Genomic DNA, 24,071 nt, shown 5'->3' with positions numbered 1-24,071 from the left:
CTATTCGAATTCCCACCAATTATTTATCTACTTCAGAGCTCATAATGCCTTTGCCTATGGAACGATTTATATGTCACAATGAGATCAGATGCCGTGATTAGGAAGTGACCCGACGCGATCGACTTTTAAGTTCCTTCCTAACATCTTCTGACCAGTCACGGAGTCAACACTTGTGACGTAACCTCGTTTGAGTCACTCGTCCGATACTTTTGATCATTGCACCACGGTGTGTTGTTGATTAATGTCTACAATCGAGATCGATATTCTTCAAAGCGCCCGCGGGCTGTAGATGTTTTTCTTCATAGTCATTATGTAGTAGGAAGACCGGCTGGATAGTGAATTTTAAGCAATCGCTTCTTTTTCACTCTGATGTTCAGAATCGATTTTAACGAGGTATCACATTACTGTACGACAAAAATAAATTTATTAATTTTATTACTAAAATTAATCAGTAAAAGAAATACAATGATAAGCGCTTGTATTTGACTGTTTGACTTATTTATGACGTACAATAAAAATGAGAAACATGAGAAGATTTTAATTACTTGCATTTACATTTGTTGCTTATAAAGTAATAAAATTATGTAAGCAATGTAGTGCCAATAATTACATGAAATTTTCTGTAGTGTAAATTTCTCTTTACTAAGCTTCTAAAGTTGACATTACTTCAGAATTTTATCTGGAAAATGCAAATTTTAGCTGCAAGTGTATTAATAGCAATAGCTGGAGAGATTTTTAAACGACTGCGGGGACACTCGAGTTTCCTAGAGTTGTAGGTCAGCTCGTAATGGTGAGAGACATAAATAAAATTTCCGCTACTTTCGTTTGCGCGCGTACTCTTATACGTATATGACACGACAAGACACCGTGATTATAAAAGTTGACTCGGCTCGATCGAGTTTGCAAATAAGACTCAAAGGCGATAGCCGGTGATGCAACTTTGATCATTCTCAACACCTCGCTGATTCTATCATTACGATCCTTTGCTGATATATACGAATTTCCCAAACAATTCCTCGTCGAATGCATCGTCATTCAAATTACGCAGTTGTAGATTAACTTAAAGCGACTCACAAAGTATCAGTTTAATTGATGATTAGTATACTTAGAAGAAAGAATTAAATTCTTTGTTCTTATTTTCGTAAAAGTAGTAAAAGCAGAAGCAGAAGTCGACGTTAATATATCAGAGACAGAATTTTATACATATATATATATGTAATAAATATATATAATATATATATACATCTTATATTTGTATATAAAGTTTTCAAACTCCAGATCTAGATAAATGATAGAGCTAACATTGTTATATCACGTCATTAGAAATAAGCTTGTCAGCTTTCACGTTTTATTCATGTATTCGCATACCACGGTATTTCTTTCAGTCGCCAAACTTCAATTCCGCGTATTCCAACTGTCTATTGCTCTAAGTCCACACAATTAAGTCTTTTGCATTACGCTCCAGTGATCGCATTCACGAAGAGTTCCGGCACATATCTCGTGGAACTATATCCCATGTCTATATCATTCCAATGTCTGTATATAGCATGTTGCTGTGCAGACATTGGAATCTATTAAATCCGGTTTCTGCCAAGAATTCTTTTATAAACTTGTATCTTCATTATTTATCAAAACTTTATAACGTGTAGAATTTATTTGTTTACATGTCGAATATATCTTAGATTAAAATTATATAAAAATTTATCTAGCTACAATTAATTAAAAACATTCTTCTATCTATTTATCTACTGAATCTACTCCATAGAAAAAATTAATATACATGAAAGAAATGATTGAATGGATGATAGTCTTGGAATCTAGGAGTTCCTCGTCACTCGAAGGATTAGGTAGGTTCGGGACACCCCGTATATTTGATCCGTGGCAACTTTCTTCGCGAGCGCGTAACATTGTAAAATCGATGGCAGTTCAAGCGCAGTAACGTCGCTGACAAGCGCATTAAAAGGCCGCAGGACACTTCTCGTTTGTTCAGCGCAACCTTTCGTATACCCCAGCAATACTTCCGCGTGTCGACGTATCTATTAACATAACAACGCGAGGAAAATTAATCCCGCCGCCGCCGCCGGGGCCCGCGAGGAACTTTCCTCCACTATCTACTTCTTCTCCTCCATCACCGTCTTCGAGGTCCACATTCGCGTGACCCCGGCGCGCGTGCCTCCTCCTCCGCGTGCAACGTCGTCCTCTTAAATGCGGCTGCATACTAACGGCGCATGCCGCGCAATCCACGGCGCAATCCGCGCCGCAATCTACGCAGGTCGAGCCGGCGATCTCCCGATCTTGCGAGTGAATTACTCTCTTCCCGCGCAAAAGTAACTCCCTGATGAAGGAGAGAGCACGCGCGCCTGTGGGATGCAGATTCCGGCGCGGCGGACCCTAATATAGTCACCCTTTTTCAGTTTGCGAAATATATTTGAATCGATTATAGCGAAAATCACATATATTGTGTATCTTGAAATATTATATATATATATATATATATATATATATATATGTGTACGTAAATAAATATCTGATGTGGATTACTTCTTATTAATTTTCTCTTGCAAATCTTTAATTATTATTCCTAAAGTTCTTTGATGATATTTCGATAGTTAGAAATAAACCGAGATAATAAGTAGTCGAAGATAAAATTGGTTTATTTTAGAGTTAGATTTGTGTGGAATTTATTAATTAATTCTAGCTGCATTGTTTAAATTGTTTTTTTTTCTCTATATTAAAATAGCTCTTTAACTTACGGAACGATATAGCATAGTATTGCTGATCAAAGCCATTTAATCAAAACTAGCTGTAAGTCATTCCAAGACGATCAAGACGGATTAGTAAGACTTTGTAACATTTAGTTAACATTAATACGGGATAATAAATAAGGATTATTAATATCGCGTGCCAATAAAGTATGTTTGATGTAAAATCGGGGGATCATTCCGCTTGTCTGGAGAAATATACGATCCTACCTCGGCAGCCGACAATTATGTAAGTCTATAAATTAATTGAACTAAAAGAAGACACCCTCCGGGTAATTAGCGATTTATTTTCCGCATCGAGGAAACGTGTTCGTCGCATTAACCTTTTCCGAGTCAAACCCGTTCTTCTGGCTTTCCGCTCGGCGATCTATCCACGCTGCGTATTCCGTTTTGCCGCTGTGTATCCGTCGCGGTGTCGCCTTGGAAAACCACAATTGCTTATCGAAAGAAGTGTCCTTTCTTTGCCAAACGCGAAGAAAGGACACTTCTTTTGATTCGTAGAAAATGTATTGCGTAGTCAATTGAAAGATTTTTATTGTTAATTTCCACCACGAACTCTCTGCCTTTTTATCTCTTCGAGTAACGTCGTGATGGATGACAAGAGTTCTCGATGACATAAGAAATATATGTCAATGAGACTACGCGTCTCTGACAATGTAATAAAATCGGCATAAACTTCTCGATGCGATTGTCTCCATTTGTCAAGCGTGTACCGCGAACGCGTCGATTGAAATCGTTCTCTGTTCGGTCGCCGGGCGTTACACGTGAAGCGTATCAGTGTCACAAGAAACGGCCGCGCAAGTATGTAGGACGGTTGATCGATCGCTGTGAAAAGATTTAATGGTCGTCAATTAAGGAAAGGATTTACCGCGACCGGCTCTTTCGTTCGCGCGTTTCATCACAGGAAGTGCACTTGCCGCGCGACTTTTTAATTCGTCGCCCTCCACTTCGATGCGTCACGCGGATTCGTCGTCGGAATTAGAAAGTCATCGATGTGTTGCAGGCAAAAAGGAAGAGAGAAAGAGTGATGATCTTTCAGGGTTCGTCACTCTTTTTCTCTCATTAGATTCCCGGAGCTTTCTTATATCGTGTGTAATTAATAACGATTAAACCTTCAATCTCTTTTTAAGAATTTTATAAAGAACGGAAAGTATATAGGTAAAAATAAAAGAAAGACAAAAACGAGGGGAGGAGAAGACGAAGTATCGAATCGTAATTGCGCGATATGTTACCGTTCATGTCGATTTTTAATGCGTACGACGGTAGCGCTTACAAGATACACCATGTAATGGACACGGCAGTAATTAAACGGCGTACCCGCCGCTGTTCATTAAGTCGCGATAATGTAAGTTACGATACTATAAATTAATAAACACAAGTAACGCGCGCGATCCCTTATGTCGTAGACACGCGAACGATTCGAATTAACTCGTTAGATATGCACCACGGGAATAACCCGGCCGCTTGTACAGATTATTTATGGATCGGTAACGAAAAATCTTATATAATAGAATTCGCATTTACAATATACAATTGAACAGGTGAGCGTGAGGGAGCTCGTTGCCCTGTGGGTATATGAATAAATATGCATGAGTAATATAAATTATTATAATTGATCGATTGTTGCATGATGCAGGACGATTAGGCTTACGCGGACTCTATTAAAGTATTTATGTATTATCTATATAGGCTGTCTAACTGTATGTGCATGCCAAAGAGAAATAATTTAACTGCCAGCTTTTGTTCACAGCGGTTTAACGAATAATTTAGTAGCAATTTGTAATTTTCATGTTTTAATTTCAGTAATATTAGTTCAATTGTGTGGATCACATAATACTGATTGCGTGATACTTAACGTCAAAACGCGATTTTGTATACTTTTTAAATTCAATTTAATGATATATAAGATCTGTCGACGTTGTCGTAATTATTGCTACGATTCTTGCATAAACCAGATTACTAAAATCCCGCGACAGCTATTCAAAATTATCGCAGGCGCTTTAAACTTTGAATGCACAAATGTACTACGTGCAATTCATTAGTGCGCACGCTACATGCACAAAGATTTCTATCTGCATCCGATTTGCGCGCGCGCGAGAAAGTTGCTTTACGAGAATCGCGCGTTTTTCATCGCTCGGAGCGTGCATCGCGAAGTCATTTCGCACGTAGAGCGATATGGATATCCACAAAAATTCTCGCAACCGACCGACGAATCTCGAGACGCGTGGGCGATACAACTCATGCCTGATATCTCTTTCTTTCTTTCTCTCCCTCCTTCTCTCCCTCCTTCTCTCTCTTTCTCTCCCTTTTCCTCCTTGCTTGTCGTTCCCTCTAAACGAATACACCGATAATAATCCGTACTCCGTATCGCTAGGTTGGGTCATGTTACGTAAGCCATGACGGCCTTGCATTATAGCATCATAACCATTCATCCTGTCCGTTCACCTGCAATGCGCCACACAATTTGTCCCGAGCGAGCGATATGTACGTATAGATATATGCAAGGATATACAGGATATCCCCGATCATCGCGCGTTTTTTGCGACTAACTGGACATTGCAAAACGAGCTGAGAAAATTGACACTTTTCCCGATATTATTGTACCGATATAGCTTTGTAATTGTAAGCGATTGCAAGTGAAGGGCTTTGCGAGTTAAGTTGAGAAAACGTAAATAGATGATAATCTTTCATCTAGTATCTTTTTTAAGATATTTTTAATTTGAGCATAAATAATCAAGATAATAATTTTGAAAATTAACAATGTTAAAAATATTTCGGAAAAATTAATTCTAAATTTGATAAATAATATAATTAGAAAGTGTTTATTTCTTGAGATATTTTATATATATTTGTCAATGGCAGAGCATTGTTCCATATCGACGCCAAAGTTGCGCGGAATATTCGGGTAATGCCAAGAAAATGCTACGATCCGTAAAATCAATCTATTGGTTTCCAATCATCGGTTCGCCAGATATCCATGCAATTCAACGTTGCTCCGTATGGCAATTTCAAAGAATATTTTCACTTGAATAAGAATTCGATAAGCGAAAAATATGAGGATTTATGGGTTACTTACATACATCTTGATTGTTATAAAATTTCCAGATCTATAAGATTAATTAAGCAGAATTGTCAGACATTGAGTAGTGAAACATAATTTCGTTAAAATTTCATGAGGAATTGTAAATAAGGCACCAATAAGACTTAAAAAAAGAAACTAAGGCTGCTTTAAGGCTTTGTGAAATAAATAAGAGAGGACGTGGCCAACAAAGGAAATGGAAAGCTGCATATTAAAGAATTGATGCGTCACTTTTGTTGCAAAACGGGAATGAAATCGCGTGGTTTAATTCGAGCTGTAGCGCAGTCGCAAACCGGAAACGCGTAGCCTACAAACTCAGTAGCTCGTAGACAATTGGTCTGTCGCAAAACGGTCGAGGACGGCGAAAGAGGTCGGCCGAAGATGGCGATTGTGTCCTAGATCCAATCCCGACTTACGATTATCAACACAATCGGAAAATGGCATCTAATAATTCAAGATCGCGATGCAATTAAATATATATAATCTCAATCGATATTTCTTCGCGATTGATATTTGGTGTTTATTACGAGCCGCTAATGTCGCCATTAGTCTCGCTGCCATAACATATTTGCCGGCTAAAAGGATAACAAGCCGGATTCGCTTAATAAACGCCATAAATTTTGCCTGTCGCCGCGCTAACGTGCATTAACTTAACGGCCATTAGAAAATCGTCGTCGAACCGGTTACATTATCGTCATTGATACTTTCGTTATTCCGTAATGAACGAAGGATCGCACATTACGCAAAACGTTGTTACGCGTTGCCCGTTTCAATAACATCTAATGATAATTTATTCATTTGTTAAGATGGATGAATCTCGTGAGACTCGTCAAGTCAGTCAAAGCAAACCCTTTGTCATGAAGTTTCTCTCTAAACGTATATCTCATATGAAACATATGCGATTATATATTAACACATATTCTTTGCTATTCTTTGCAAAATAATACATCATATGCTTTTTTCTTTTTCCGTTGACTTCACGGATGACACGGATTGTAACTCTCTACCTATTAAGTAATTTCTGAAAGTACAAAATGCAGAATGCTACAGGAAATCGGATTATAACATAACTTAGAAGAATTTGTACCATTGAAATGTCGTAGCGCAAAAAATTCTATATCATCCGAACTTTCAAACAATTTCACTTACCGTATACCTACGATGTTGTAGGCAAAGTGAAAAGCTATTTCTCAGTTTTGATATATCGACAATTCGCTCTTTCATAGAAGGCAACCGTTTCCTCCCTCCGTTTCGATCCACCGCGCAATTAATGCGACGCGTTAATGATACGCGAATGACGTCGAGTTAATACCTTGTATAATTGATTCTTAAAATAGCGTTCGAAACGGGTTCTCCTCGACGGCCGGCGCAGAATGATAACGCAATCGGCGGAGTAAATAAATCTGCGCGCTGAGCCCTGCAGTGCGCCATTAGGGTCGAGTCACCGATTGGTTGCGTCAAGGCGTTCGTCGTAAAGCCGACGAAATCCTGCCCCGTTAACGTGCCTCTTAATTGCAAATCGTTCCGTGTGTGTTTGCCGCTTATATACCGGCTGGTGGTCGTCGCAAATTGTCCAACTATTCCACGCACGAGTAGCTCACAGCGGCATAGTTCGATCCGATTTATATTCTTTCGTGCTTCTTGGCCGCTTTAAGACACTGCGTGTTGCGTTGCGCTAAAAGCGTCAGACATGGCTGTCTTATTATCTCATTATTTCAAGTTTGTGCCACGAGCGTCGTGAGCGGAAAATATGTGTCTGTAATTCCTTTACGAGTTTTCGTAGAAGAAAATTCTTAAACTGTACCATCTTATTCTTCTTTAAATGTAAAATAATAAAATAATACAGTAAAAATAATAAAGTAGTTAATGTCGAATGCAATTTTTAGTACACCCTTTTTTGCATAAGTGAAAATAATCGTAATTTTTATAGATTTTGAAAGATCTAATAAAATCGTCTGACGTTTTTGTGAAAAATATCTGACAACGCCCACTACTTAAACGTTATTATCCGCAACTTATTAATTATCGAGCGGTACCATCGCTACGCGACTGAATTCGTTAACTGACTCCGCGACCTGATTAAATATTTGGAAGGAGAGACAACGCGTGACGTAAGTGGAAGCTCACAATCGACGTCAGCCGGAACGCCCTCGGAATCCGCAATGCGCGGACGCTCGTTCGCGATGATTTACCGAGCCATCGTTGTTACCTTCCACGAAGACCACGAATCGTCCAAACATCGGGATTTTCAATTCCGTCTTACGTAACGCGTCAATTTGTCAATCGTGATTGGAATCAGAGTTGTGGGATAGGACGCTTGGAGACATTCGTGAAGTTTTTAATGCATAACAATTCGAGGTCACGAAATTCGAGGGACAAAATCGATCGACTCTTTATGATAATTAGGAGGTAAATGAGGTAATAAACTTGTAACCATAATATGACAACTTAATGGAGTTTTATATTGAGATTTCTGAGAACATTTATCTGAAAAATGCTAATTTAAATTGGATATATTTTCTGCTTCATGTATCTTTTTTTACATAATATTATTAATAGTCTGTGATAAAGTTACATGATAAAGACTTTATCAACACGATATTGGTATTTTGCTAAATATATCTCGTCTACTTTTAAATCTTTTTAATTATGTATGTTCTACATGATACGACAATTTCTCCGTAAAACTTGCAGCTATGCAGCCATGTGCAACGTATGTTACAACTACTGTACGGATGTTATATTCTTCTCGCCGTGAACATATTTGCGTTCGGCACGACGTAATGTTCTGTGCGATTATTTAACACCTCGACGAGATACAACGAGTAAAAAAATTCGCGTCGTCTTACATCATCGAGAAAATTCCGCTCGCGACAGACGCGAGCGGCCGCGCCGCGTACGCTTGTTAATTTATCGAGCGGTCCATATAAATCGTCCGTTTTGAAAAAGTGTCACCGACACTCGTGGCAGCAAAACGCGGCGTTCTGGCCACGTGTCCGCTTTCCAGCGGTCCGTGACCAAGAATTTCACACGACGTGTTGTATTACACGTTGCAAACGCGAGCGGTAAATAACTTTTCATCGCTGTGTCAAAAACATGCTGCTGAACGTAGACGCACGAATAACATACGTAGCATACGCGATACTTCTAAACGTTTACCGAGAAATCTTCAAGAGTAATACGTTAACTGGAAGTATGAGATAACTCGATTTGGCACATAACGATGTCTCTGGCCAGTCAAAATTTTGTATGGTTGTTAACATTCTACGAAGCAATTCGACATGGTCGATAATGCTTTTCTTTGAATATAAACGATCTTGCTCATCAGAATTCCTAAAAGGGATTAAAACGCGTATAAAATGACACACATGGTTTCCCAACTGTCCGAACAATTTGTCTGACATGTAAATGTTGAATTTCAACAGTCGTAACTGATTGTAAATACGGACATGTACATGATGCTTGGATCTGGGTCGATCTTGGGAACCAGTAAAACATGTTCTTGGAGTTAGATTGGATCTCCCATAGACATCCTGTATATTTAAGGTGTGATCCGACTCGGCGATAAGGGAGAGTGATCGATAGCGTGGCCGGTTTAATGTCCGTTGCAGAGAAAATTCCGATCTTCGAACTATCAAGAAGCGATTCAAAATGAAGCCGACCGAGGAAATTATTGATAAAGATGATGATAAATAAATGTGATTACCGAAGTACAGGTGCCCAAGTGGTTTGCACGTTTATTAGAAATCAAGTAAAATCATCAAAGGTTGAAAAATTATCTGCAAGAATGCAAAGTCAAATCTTTTCTCAAAACGAATTATAAGTAATCCATACGCGTGGGAAAAAAATATAAAAATAAAAAGCACGATGAGTTAAAGGCAGCAGGGAAAGATTTCTCAGCTTCCAAGAGAAACGTAGCTATCTGTAGAAAATCTAGAAGAGGTAGCACTTCTCGCGCGCTGCTCGCTTCCCCGCGATAAACATAACTAATTGTCAGAGCACGTTTGGACAATTCCTCATCGAGACGCACAAAAATAACAATGAGATGGAACACCTTCCGTGCCACCGCGCTGCCAGGTCAAGAAACAAACGGAACACCCTCGGCGTCGTAAATCGCGGTCTCGATGACTCGATAAGCGCGTGCGCGCGCGCATAAAAGCGTCGATAAACTGCCGATCTCGGCGATCGGCGATCATCGATACCCCCGGCTAATGATCACTTCCGGCGGGGAATATCGGCGCGCGGCGCTCTCATTGATAAATGATTACGTCAGTGACGTCGCGCGGTGCAGTGGGTGGCCTGCACCTCGTGAACGCCCAAGGACACGCGTGTTCGCGTGTTGTATCGGCGCGGCGCGAGATTTGCGACCGCGATACCACCGGAGACCGGCCGCGATCAATATGAAGCGAAAGCCGCTGCACACACCACACGGCGCGTCGTTCTGCGACACCACGCCGGCGGATCGATCGATCTGCCCGGCTTATCGGCTGATTCGATCGATAACGCGCGCAGAAGAAGAGAAAGGAAGTCACGGGTATCGCGATCGGTCCATCGATCGCGGGCGTGTACCTACACAGCGGGACAATAAATCGTCAGCGACGCCGACGGGGACGTCACTTTGACGGTGTTGAGGAATTGAATCGGTCAGTGGTAGAGAAGCACTCGTGTACGCTACCAGATGGTTCTCCAATTTCTTACGTTATAGCCAGTATCATACATGTAAAAATAACTCGTGTTTTGACACACATAAAGATTCTATTTGTGCCATCATTGTTTAAAATTGGTTACGATTTCCAATTATTTCATAATTAATACGCGGTACAAAATATTTGTCTTATATATCTGGTTTAAAATTTCAATAAAATTTGAAATTAGAATATAATTGGAGTATAATTGACAGCATACTTATCTGTTCTTGAACTATACAAATCTAAATTTTATTTTAAGGCTTAAAGATTTCATTGATCATCGCATTTAAAAAGTTCAAGATAAAAGTAATGCGTTCTTTTGATATGCTTTTTTTTCTAATATTTCAGAATAGTTTTCCTTCATATGACGAATATATGCGATTTAATTTAGAGTCGGATTTAATTTAAACAATTAGAGATCTTCTGAAGTATGATTACAGAATTCTTTATTTCTTAATTAAGCTATAAAACACGAAACGCGCGCGCAATTTGTAATCATTTGGTGGAAATTAAGTAAGACTGCGCAATAATCGTAATGATCGTAATGATCGTAAATACCGAGACGTATCGTGAGCATAAATCGTTGCGTAATTTTCCTTGCAGGAACAATTTTATTTTATTATTCGACGATAAAGAAACGCGAATCTTGCACGCTTGCACTTCTTCCTTTCAGTTGAACTCGGCGTTTCGAAAGTTTTCGCCCGAGATAGAGGAAAAGAAGTCGCGCGCATCTCTCTTTCTCGTATTTCTGTCGGAGAGGTGAAACGAGCTCATTTCATAATAAGGGACGCTCCTTTAATGTTGAAGAATTGAGGACTTTAATGTGCGCAATTATCTCTGCTTTCTAATTCGAGCGCTTGCGAGACGCCTGTGAAAATGAAAATCCCTTTCTCTGTTGGTTGTCAAGTGAATAACCCGCCCTTTCTGGGATTTATGACTTTACGAGACTTTCGAATGCCGAGTGTCAAGCGTACGAATGAAGAAATTAAGCACTTGTGAGAGGTAGAACTTGTGAAATTGATGATTTCTTCACAAATTGGTACAGATTCTAGAGATTATTTTATTACGCAAATTTTCATAAAAATGTATCTATTTAACTGAAGAAAAAACTAATAGTAAGAAATTACGACTTTAAAGTTTCGTGTTACGTGGGTAAATCGGCGATCGTTATGTTCACAACGTGCGAATCGGCCAACAAAATCGCGACGCGCGACCTTTCCTTCATTACGCCGCGAGCAGGAACGACTTTCTCGTGAGGAAAAGCAAGGTTTCCCGAGCTGGTAATTGATCTTACACGAGCGACTCCGCGTTTTTGTTCAGCGTGACTCAGCGAACGACTGCCGCTAAAAGCGACTCGAAAGACGAAGTCGAGCGGTTTTACCTGGCTCTCCGCGGCCTTGTTAACCAAACGATGGACGTCCACTGGAACCCATCTTGGCACGACTTCCGAGAATTTCGTTTCGCTCCTACTAATTATCGGAGGCGTTTTATATTCTCTCCCCTTTCGGTTCGGCGATATTTTTCTCCGCAAAACAATGCAATGGACAAAGCATATCGAGTCTTTATTTCGGCGGAGTTTAGTGTTTCAAAGAAAAAAGAAATTAGTCGATGTACTTTTACTATGTTTGTGGTTTATGATTGAATCCAAAAATACATCATCCATGTTATTTCTTCGAGTTAAAAAGTTTATCTGACGAAATATTGAAGTGTGATATTAAAATTTCTGAATATATACTTGACTGTCGAAAATTTAGAAAACGCTAAATATGTGTACTATAAGAAGAATGTTATATATCGATACACCAAGAAAAGAAAAAAATATACTCTCTGCTCTATACCTTTATTAGAAATACCTTTATTAGAAAAACTAAAAAATTCTAATTCAACATTTTAGTGTCATAAATATTAAAAAAATATATATTTTAAAGAAATAATAAAATTTATATTTTTCTCTTTCTGTAATATATAATATATAAAATGTTGTATTATATATACATATATTACAAGTTTGCAATTATTTTTTTGCTTTTAGGTTCGCGATATCGTAGAAGAGTGCACATGTCCTACACAGTTCCCGATGATCCATGTGGCTGAGGGCAAGTATCGAATCGGCGACACCAAGGTTACGATCTACGTCCGGGTTTTGCGTAGTCACGTAATGGTGCGTGTCGGCGGTGGATGGGATACCCTCAGCCACTATTTGGAGAAGCACGATCCATGCCGATGCAGAAACTGTAAGTATCGCACCTGTTTTATCAATCCCTTCGCATGCTAAACGAGTCGCGTTATAATGAATCTAATCAATTTTTTTATTTTTTTAGCACATCGCTCGATGGTTTCGGCGAAGCTCATTCAAAAAGCCGGTGGATCCTTCGATCTAGGCAATGCGCAGGTGCATTACGAACGGTAAGTACCCTCCTCTTTTATAACAATTTTAATTACACATTTATTTTTGGTCATATTTTATCTTGCGTGAATTGTTTTTGAGGCTAATTTAAAAGGACTAAACAACATAATTTTCATCATTTCGAAATTAGTACTTTTTATCTGACATTTAATGCCTTGTACGATCAGGATTATCATTATCTATCGATACGCCTATCCCTACATTTTGAGTGTAAATACCATCCAGTTTGTAAATGCGATGCGTTAGCTACGCTGCCTGAACTATGGACATTCTATCGCAAGTCACTGTATAGGGTAATAAAATATATGGATGCATAAACACGCGTGCATACATTATAGCTTACAGTACCGTCCAGAAGAGCGTTAGATTTACATGAAAGAGAAATAGCCTTTTGTGAAAGCAGTAGACTATACCGCGTAGTGTGTTACATCTCCTCTATAACGTTTACGAGAAACAAGGCCGAGGTAAATTTACTAACGTTGGCGATTTTTCCTATAAATCTTCCCGATCTTATCTCGATTTCGCGAACTTACGGCCGATACTGTACACGTCGTGACATTTCGTCGCCATCGCGGAAACTGAAAATTCCCCGATGCACACCCGGCCGGCACGACCCGGGTAACGACCGACATCAATTCCGCCGTAACGCCCCGGTCATTGTTTCCGCCACCAGATCATCACCTCCGAGAACCCGACGGAGTTCCGCGTCGAGCGTCGGTTCGGTGCAAAATCTACAATCGGCGCAGCTGCACGCACCACCCAGAAGCATTTCCAGCAATCGCTCGCGATCGCCCACACCTCACCGGCCGACAGCCGGCAGCAAGCAACAGCATCAGCAGCAATCGTGCGACGAGCAGAAGAAACGCTCGAGAAGTCCCACGCCACATAGGAAATTGCTGGCCAGCCCGAATCAGCAAACCGACTTGGCGAAGCAGAGATCAAGGTCGCCGACGCCTAGGGCGAATCTGAGATCGCGAAGCCCGACACCGCGGAAGAATACAGATTCGTCCAGAAGAAATGCCAACGAGGAGGCACGGTCGCCGACGTATCATGGAAAACTGCAGGAAAATGGTCGAGTAAGTTCGTTTTTCTCTACGAGAAAAATATATTTTTAGGGAAATCCAATATAGTTTTTAGAACAGAGAATTTTAAATTTTGATGTACTTCAGAGACTGAATTTTTTTGAAGAAAAAGTGGAATTACTTTCGATTATATTCTTTTCGAATCTCGCGAAACTTTATGAAAATTTTTATGTGCTGCTCATAATTTTTTAATAATAAATACATTAAGGAGAAAATTGGAACGGGAATTGTTTGCGCTGTTTAGGAGAGCGGTCTTAAGGTGCCGGGCGAGTTTACGAAACGATACGTCGTGGAGGGCGGCGTGGCACGCCGAGCCGTTGAGAAGGACGACACGCCAAAGTACGAACCGTCCATCTACAACTATAAGTGCAGCGAAGATTCGAGCGGCAGCCGCAGCCCGACGCCGAGCAAGGAAGAACAGCCAGCACTCGAGACTTTCGGCAAGGACACCACGGCGAACACCCAGAAGTCGCCGCACGGTGACGGAGAGCACTCGGACAATTGCAGCGAGGTGTCCGACGAGGGTTACCGTAGTCTCGGTGCCGTTCAGTCGTCCACCGCCAACGGGAATTCCGCCAGCACGCAGGGCTCGCCCACGGTTGCCGATTGTCAAAGTAAGTGGATGCTGTATACAATATATTCTTGATATCGCGTCCCCCGCGCGGGATTTAAATCAGAAATCGCTGCTCCGTATTTCGCAACAGCGAAAGTAAAACATTCGTCCTTTTATGTACATATATGCCGAGACACGGCACCATCTTATCCGATGATAAAATTGATCGTTTCTGTTCGAGGAGATTGATAAGGTCTCGCGACGTTCGTTTTCGCTGTCGAGTGAATACGGTGATCAGGCTCGAGTGCATGCCCGACGCGCGTTTGGACGTGCACTCGCCATCGTCGGCGAGCGAGTCATCGAAATTAATAAGAGTGTAAAGGGACAAGAAGAAGAGAAATAAAGAGAGAAAGAGAGGTGGAGAGCGGGGAGAGGAAGGGAAACAGAGAGAGAGAGAGAGAGAGAGAGAGAGAGAGAGAGAGAGAGAGAGAGAGAGAAGGGAAAGAGGGCGATGTAGATGCATGCCCCGCGCTTGACGAACAAACGCGCATTGTGCGGTGAACGATGGAGGCAATGTCGCGTGTTGGGGTGAGGGACGAAAAAAAAACTCGACCGATGCGAATCGAGAGATTAAATTCGATTAGGCGGCGGAGGAGCGAGGAGGTGCTTTGTGCGCGAAAATAGAGAGAACGAGATCGCGCGCGCGCGCGCGTGCGCTCACGAGCGGAATTTAATACTTTGCCGCGCGCGCGACGTTTATCTCCGCCTGTCGATCTTGCAGGTATATCGACAACGACGAATTAATTCGTCTGTTGAGGCGGTGCTTTACGCGACCGTAGATAGAGGTGATAAATTTTCTCTGTCAAGAAGGGGGAAAAAAATAACGTACAGAGAAAGTTGATTTGTATGGAGGGAAAAAAAAAACGATCGTGATACACATTGAAAATAAAATCTTGGCAATCGATCGATCGTTTACGTTTCTTCTTTAAATTGTGTTGTTTCTAATATGGTAATGTCGGACAGTAGAGGAAAGATTTGTTTATACGAATTCCTTGTTTCTTCAATTAACTTATCTTTCTCATAACCTTTTGCTAAAGCCATTTATAAATATAATGATGCGTCTATTTAAGGAAAGTCCTTAGAGTTTTCGTCAGTAATGGCAGCTCGATTTATACACAATCTCATGGTTTATTAATGGTATATTTTCTCATGATCTAAAACAATTTGTTAATGTCTTGTTAAACTAAGAAATAACAGTCGATAACGAGCAGAAATTGTAAAGATCCGAGAGTCCCGTTGGTTCATACGTATGTTTTAAACGAGCCGGTAAAAGCTATCTTATGAGCCCGCGTGATGAAAGTCTAGTTTGCATCTCTAGCTCGATCGAACTGTCGCATAAATCCCACGCGATTTACATACAATGTGCACAAATTATTGAGAATTTATACGAATCTACGCACACGTATACGCCGCGCGTATACGTTTTGCTATTTGAACGTCTCGCATTAATTACGTGCCGTTGACGTGGGATCGGGCGGGCCTTTATCGATTCATCGAGACCGTCCTGTCAGTCGTGAACGTGACAAAGACCTCGCACACGATCGATTCGATAGTAGCTCGCGATCGTGTCTCGCGTATATGTTCGAGAACACACGCGAGGACACGCAGTCCCGCGAATTACCTCGGACTCTCTGCAAATCGTTCCGCGGGTACCTGACCCGACATTTGGACCACCCTGCTGACGATTAATATTCAAAGTACACGGGCACGCAGAGCGCGTTATAAAACCGTGCTCCGCCTGGGCCGGGCTGACATTTAGTCGGTGCTACGACCGTCGATTATGCGAGGGATCGCTCGAAACGTGGGCGATCTCCAACAACCTGTCCTCGGAACAATCGCCGCCGGTCGATCCTCGATAACACTCTCGTACGCTATCGCCTTGAACACACGCGAGCGTTCGAGTATCGTGTGTACTCGAGGCACTCGACTCACTTGACGCAGTTGACGCATTGCCGCAAGTGGAAAAAGTTCGCGGCGGCCAGCCGCGGCACGACGCGACCCGCTTCGATCGTCCCGAATGCTTTTCCTCGTAGCAAGTTGAACGGACTGGAACGACTATAACTTAACCCGGTGACCTGGACACAGAAAGTGACGCGAAAACAACAACTTTTTAAAGTAAAATTTATTCAAGTTTGGTTCAAAACATGGCGATGCATAACAGGATGTTTGTCTCTGACTAAACTTGGAATTGTGTGTTTGTAACCGGTTAAATGCGTTTCTAAATTTCTTTAAAAATTTTATAAAATACATTTATATAGTTACTCTGACTTATTATTATAATTATTTTCTATCTTCTTTAAAAAAATGTCTGATTTTATTATTTCTGAACTCGACCATATCTTCTTTTATTGGTTATCGCATTTAAAGATTGTTATCTAAATATTCTCATACACAATCGATGGAAAAAAGTTATTTGTCTAGATAAGGCACAAACGATATTTAACTTTAATATATATAGAATTACATAATGAGATGTATCTTATTATTCTTTTCGAGCAAATTGAATTTATCAGAATAATTGCAGAAAAATCATACCACATCTGATTACAAGAGTCATTATGTAACTTTAAATGTTCTTACCAAAACATTTACATATTTTCTCTCATTTTATATTTATCTGCTCTTCAGATGCTCTCATCTATTTAAATCTTTTTACGTATTATCTTTAATGTATTTATTCTTTTGTCTTTAGAAATAGATAATTATTTGCAGAATCTAATAATTTATTTTCGTTAAAACTAATCCGCTGTCGTCCTGTCCTTCATCGTTCGCCGTCAAGATGAACTTTCGCGTTATATTTTGTGAGAAATGAAAGAACGATCCGGAGGCGTTCTAAGCAACAAATGTCCGGTTAAAATTTTTTTAAATTAAGGGATATACATAAATATGCTTTAGCTCTCACTGTCCTGCTTCATCCATATCAAACATCCATCTCGTTATTTCTATTTTTCTTATTATTTTTAGATTAGATCGTATCTTAATTCCACTTTTTCTCAAATGTTTATTGCGCTATCACTCGAAAACACGTGTATATGGATATATATATGATGTGTAAATGTATGTAAATGCCCGCAGTGTAGGTACTCAGAGCTCAGGTCCGTGGGTTCGCTAAGCCCAAATGACTGTGCGGATCAGTCATCCCTGCGGGATTTTATTAAGATTTACGCGAAGCCGCCAGAGGCGACCTCCGGCGATTCCTTCATTTACATCGATATCTCTAATTTATGCGACGACGCTAGAGCACGCGTACATTTCAAAAACATGCATCGAGGCACTTGACTTGTTTTAACGGCAATGAGATATGCACGCGATGTGCTCTCTGATGCGCGTCAGCACGTTCGCGATACCGAGCGTTTCGCTTCGGTTTCGAAGGAGATCTGCGTTCACTCGGGCGAGAGAGAACTTCTCCTTGGCATCGAGAGTAAAAACAAAATCGACAAGCAGGCGAGACAACCGTGAAAGTATATTAAGAGCTACGAATCTTTTTCGGACGTTCAAAGGATTAAATTGATTGTTGGAAGGCTGTCTTCTGAGAGGAAAATTTACAATTATTACCCTCCTGTTATCTTAATCGCGTGCTATATATTTTGAATATCGTAAATCATTGTCTTATTAACAGGTCAGAATATAAAAAAATTAAAAAAAGATTGGAAGTTTATACAAAAAACGATCTCATAATTTTAAAGAATGCTCATTTGTCACGTCGTGCATAAAGTATTGTCGAGAATGGGATCTGGTAACGATGTGCAATTTTTTAAAGCAGCAAAAAGAATGTCACGATTTCACTGAATTCGTGTTCCAACATTAGCGTGTCGTCGTCATCTGACAATACTCAACGTAACACAGTAATTTATACTTGGCGATAGTTCGTACATGAGACAAAAATACAAGGCGGCTAATTGCTCTCGTTATGTTTTGTTTTGCCAGTAAAATCACTTATTCTTATATTATGATTAATATTTTAGATGTGAAACTGATGTTTTCTGACTAGCCTGCTAGTGGAATTTTTCGTAGATGAAAGATAAGCTCGCTCTTAGAATTGAATCTCTTTTGTGAAAATAAAATTGTAGATCTAATGATATAGATGAAAGATTTAGAGGCTACGTTAAAGAAATCTATAATTTTCTCGTTATAAACCATAAATCTCGTAAATTATGCACGTACTTTTCTTATTATATGCTATAAACATCTTATACGATATCAAACGGATACCGTGATATCGAACCTAATATTAACTGCGTTTATAGCAAGAACGTCAACGCAGGTTTCTTCAACAAATTCACTTCGTAATTCATTTGCGTAATTTTAATAACAAGTTCCAAGGACTCGTTAGATCGATGAAGGTTGAATCCGGTTTGACCAGCAGCGTGTTACTAGGACGAGATCTCGAAATAGATTTTCGATTCTCGGATTTTAATTACAAGTTACGTGCGTGCGAAACGTATATCCACACTGTAGCTCAACAATCTCTAACCGGACGCGTTAATATTTATGCGAACGTCGGTTTGCCGACCGGATTAAAAAACGCAATGCGTTATCGAGAATTTGATCGACTCTTCTAAACTAACGAAGATTAAATTCAACGTGATCGGCGAACCGTATTTCGAGATGTCGTTCCTTTCTTTCAGAGTTAGCGAAGGAGATTTTATGATGATCGTTTTCCCATTTATACGTTTGTTCAGAACGAATCGACCTTTCGAATGGCCATTCTGCCATTTTCACGTGACATCGATACATGAATTAAAAAATCTAATTTCTCCTCTTCGGCGAAGAATGGACTTTCTCTGTGGTTTAGACGTGGGTGCGTACAAAATGTGCGAAAATGAAATGTGGGACGAAATGCAATATGTGGTGACATCACTTCATGAGAAACAACACGATAGTCAATTCTAATTTCATATGGCAACATGCCAAGATATAACTTCCAAGTTCAATATTTTATGTGAGGAATATGCATTTCTTATAATTATAAATGGTGCAAATTCTGTGGGAAAATTTGCAGTGTAATTTTGTTTATCATCATATTTCTCTTTCAGTGGTAGATAAAAATTGTTTATGGAGCTTGACAATAGGAACTTTACATGCCTGAACAAAATTGATGAGCTCAACATTAATAATAGTTATTATATAATGTAACATAAATTATGTAAAGTCAGCGGAACATAACGGTGACATCTATATAAAATTTTACGTAACGAGTTACATAAACATTGTATAGAAAAAACCCTTGTATTACATAAAGCAGTAGAAAATTTATGGACCACCATTCCTGGAAGTCCCGATGAAGGATTTAATTTGTCTTGAATTTTATACTTATTTTCGTCGCACGTGTATCTCGATGCAAATCGAGAGGATCAACACTCTCAATTATGTCAGGACCTGTTTCTTGCTTATGATAAATGTATGCTGAACGAAGAGATTGATTAATTTGGTCATTTATATTGCTAAATCACACGAGTTCGTGAAAATTAACACCTCCCGATAATAAAAAAAAATTAGGCCTAGTCCCGAATATCAATTGTTGTGCGCGTGCTTGTCGAAAATGTCGCTACAATGATACGCTAATAGGTTGCTACACGGAAACGATGAGATTGAAATGCTAATTACAAAATTGTATAACATTTTACTTATGTAATTCGTGATTTTTAGTTTTTTTAATGATGGGAACAGAGACATTTTTTAGAGCTGTTGCGGTTAATTAATGAATTTTACGAACTAATTAATTTATTAAATCATTATCTATCATCTATGCTGATAATATCAGCTTTGAAGATTGTGTCATGTGAGAATAATGAAAACGTTAAAGTTAACTTTTCAGAGAAGAAAAAGAATTGATTCCGTTTTTTACCTACATTTATAGCAGTACTTACTAAAATTATTAATTATGTGATTTTGCTTGGTGTACATTTATATTAAATTATATATTTTTTCTATTTTTTAATTACTGGAGATAAAATTATTTAGTATTTGATTTGTCTTTCATGAACGTTTTAATATTATTCTTGATCTGTTCTAAGATCATTTGAGTCTTACAATCAATGTCGAAATAGCAAAATAGCTAATTAATTATGGATTAAGGATTTCCTGCGTAAACACGTGTCTTCCCTTTTTCTGTTTCCAGAGCAACCTCCAAAGGCGGAACCCGAGGAAAGATCTGGCGTGGAGACCGACAGCATCGAGACTGGATTGCGCAAGGTAGTCCGGAAAGACAGGCTAGTGAGTCCCTTACGGGTCTCATCCCCGTCCAGGAGCGTGACATCCTCGTCGACAGGCGACAGGACTCCCCGCGCCGGTTCTATCGCGCGAGAAAACAGTAACTTATCTAAAGCGTCCTCCGGCAGCAAAACGCCTAAGGACAGCAATTCCAGCCCGGAAGGTAGCCCATTGAACCGAGGAGGCTCGATTCGCAGCAAGGCCAACGGAAGCTACGGGACGCTACGAAAGTTAACGCCGACTGGAAGTCTCAGCAAAGTGTCGTCACCGATAACCACACCCAAGTCCTCTAAAGCGCCAGTCGGTAGTAGTGCCACATGGAACGGCCGACAGACCAGGCGGCGAGCCAGCATCCAAACGGACACCTTCTTGGATCCGAGATCTACGCCGGTCACATGCGCCACGACGCCGAGCTTCTCGCGAAAAAGTCCGGGTAGACAGAGCCTGCAATCCCGGCCAAGCCCGAACTTCGGTGTTCAATATGACAGAAATGGAAGGAGAATCAGGACCGCTACAGGCACCGCTTCCCTTCAGTCGTCGCCCACTAAGGCGACGAATCCGTTACTCGATCAAATCTTACAGAAACTGGGCGACTTGAAGGACGAGCGTCAGATGGTGCAGAAGCTGCAGGGCCTCCTGAGGGACTACCAGACCAGTTCGACCGACGGTGTCGCGGATATGGATTTTGCCAAAGTGTGGGTGGATAGTAACGGTGCGATGACAGTGCCCCAGGACGTTCAGGTATCGGTAAGTCCTAGAAAGGATCCGAAACCCCAGGAAGGATGCTCAAGAATACCGGTACCTCGTGCTCTCTCCTATAAGAGACCGATGTCCGTGGCGTCGGACAGCGTTTGAGGGTGGTTCTGCCCTTTCGACCATGAAGATTGAGATACACCAGGTAGCCTTCGCGTGTTAGGCTAAGTTAGACTGTTCAAGTAGATGCTAACGTCAATGAGAGCAACCAGGCACGCGCGTAGTAATTACGTTTCTTATCAAGCCGTGCTTGATTCTTGATTCAATTTGATAGTTGAGGTCGGACGTCTTGATCACAATAAGGATAGGAATATATTTTATAGCTGGACAATTTAATAAAAAAGTATTTAAAAGATTCAAAGATTTATATAGCTTACCTACAGATTTGTAGAAATGACGAGTAAGAAAAAATCGAGTATGATGATGAAGACTGAATTTCATTGGCATGATCATTTTTGGTCTTCGGTCAGTATTAAAGATAAAACATTAAAATGATAATTTTAAATTACTTCAATTAACACTTTACTTTTTCTTGCTTTTAATATTGAAAGAAAATGTTTTTAAATATATTATCTTCCAGAAAAGTAAAAATGCTTTTGTATATAAAAAATTAGACTACAAGATTACAAATTAATTACTTTTGTTTTGACAAGTAAAATTCCATGAAGTTTTGATTCAAGGACTTGAAATTTAAATTTATTAAAATCAGGTGTTTCCAAAAATTAAAAATCTAAATTTCCACAAGTTTCGGTATTCTGCAGTTTAAATCTCGAAAAATTTTAATAACATTGCCTGTCGTTTAAATGTTTGTGTTTTACGCTCGAATTATCGTCACGGCAAATAGTTCGATGTTTAGAATGTTGCTTTCTATTTTTTTGCTCTTCGTCTACCTTCAACGACTATCATCGCAGATCGAAGACGTCCGACCGGAGAGAAACTTAACGGGCCTTAACGGTACGGGGTCAATCAGTTAGTAGTCCTTAGTAGTCACGTATCAGGGTGGTGCTTAGATGGTGCTGAAGAATGAAACGATGTTTACGATAGACATTGAAAAAGAGATAGACAGAGACAAAGGGAGGGTGGAATGAGTCGAAAATTCGTCCCGTGAACGAGTTTTTAGTTGATCAATGCAATCAAAAGTAGGCAATTGGCTATGGCGAGTCTTGCGTTAATTGACTTTCCAATTGATTCACTTCCAGTCATTTAATTGCATCCCATATGCTATTGATTATTGGCCTTACAACAATAATCCTTAGATTAGCACGTCATATTTTTTAAAAACAGAAATTGCATTGTTAAGCAATTATCGTTGAGAATATATACCGAAAATCCTGATCATTTTTTCTCTACAATATTTTACCTAATGAATCAAAGTGTGATACTTTAAGGATTAATACGATCGATTGACGATACCGATCTCCAAGATCACGCAATCGGAAAATTTAAACAATCGTCGAAGGAGCGTGGCAATTGTACGCTCAATTGTTTTTACCGTTCCCGATAACGCCTAATCATTTTTATTTAAACAATTATATAGTTTATCGGATATATTTATCAAAGATGATTTATTATACGTTAACGATCTCGCTGAAGAAGAGGAAAAAAATGGAAGAGAACGAGAAAGATGAGAAGGAATTGATTAAAGACATTGAAGATCGAATAAGAAATCCCTTGAATGGAAAATCAAATGTACCCTCCTTCCCCTCCCCATCCGCTCAATCTGGAGCAGACTGCATTATGTAGATAGCGACGTGTGTCGTCGAACGAATGCCATTCCAGTGTTTAACTGTTTTTTATACCAAACGCAAGCGTAGCGCCAAGTTTTTTACCAAGTGTCTTAGTAACGGATTAAGGTGGAGAGAAAAAGGTTTATTTTATCGACGAATAACACGGAAGAGGGATATTTTTTAGTATCACAGTGTGTGTGTAGTAGAGGTCATGTACGACGGCTGCGAGTATTTCGGACGATGATATATTGTCCGTCTTTTCTCCGTTTGTTTCCGCCGCCGGAGCTTTTAGGAAAATCTTCTTTAATTGTCTGCTAAATGTACGTTTTACGGTCTATCACTATAATATAGGAAACACGCGAGAATCGAGGCGAATATCCCGATACAGCGCGGATTATTCGCGACAGACTCGAGCCGTCTTGCCTTATTCGGAATTCGAGCGATTTCCTATGTACGTCTTACGCGTATAAATGACGTGTATAGTGTTTTATATATACGCGCGCACGTATATACGCAAACTAACATTGCCTGTAAATAATCTCTGCAAACAATTTTCTGTGAACAAATCTTTTGCCCGGCTTATAATTATTAAATTGATCTCTAGTCTGTAGACGGCCATTGTGTGTACCACTTAGCTCGCTTCGAAAGGGCTTACGATGATGTCCAGTGAATGTACACACGTACACGTAACGGATGGTTGGGGAAATAGTCCAGTCAAAATACGGAAAAAAGGGGGGGTACCTAGAA

The 24,071-nt window shown here is 40.0% G+C and overlaps 1 protein-coding gene across 1 annotated transcript in view; it reads left to right on the top strand.

Annotated features, from left to right (window-relative positions):
• LOC112457341 (GAS2-like protein pickled eggs) overlaps nt 1–23,553 on the top strand; it is a 60,406-nt gene extending 36,853 nt beyond the window's left edge. The window contains exons 4-8 of the mRNA XM_025020333.1: nt 12,562–12,763; nt 12,851–12,935; nt 13,610–14,012; nt 14,263–14,632; nt 20,753–23,553. Of these exons, the coding sequence (XP_024876101.1) occupies nt 12,562–12,763; nt 12,851–12,935; nt 13,610–14,012; nt 14,263–14,632; nt 20,753–21,699 (2,007 nt within the window). The 3' untranslated portion in view covers nt 21,700–23,553. The remainder of the gene's footprint in view (nt 1–12,561; nt 12,764–12,850; nt 12,936–13,609; nt 14,013–14,262; nt 14,633–20,752) is intronic.
• Nucleotides 23,554–24,071: the final 518 nt, after the last annotated feature.

Source organism: Temnothorax curvispinosus, unplaced genomic scaffold (genome assembly GCF_003070985.1).
Source record: "Temnothorax curvispinosus isolate PA1 unplaced genomic scaffold, ASM307098v1 QBEX01000740.1, whole genome shotgun sequence".
Classification (NCBI taxonomy): domain Eukaryota; kingdom Metazoa; phylum Arthropoda; class Insecta; order Hymenoptera; family Formicidae; genus Temnothorax; species Temnothorax curvispinosus.
The sequence above is the reverse complement of the archived record's forward strand: the minus strand, read 5'-3'. Positions and strand labels throughout refer to the sequence as shown.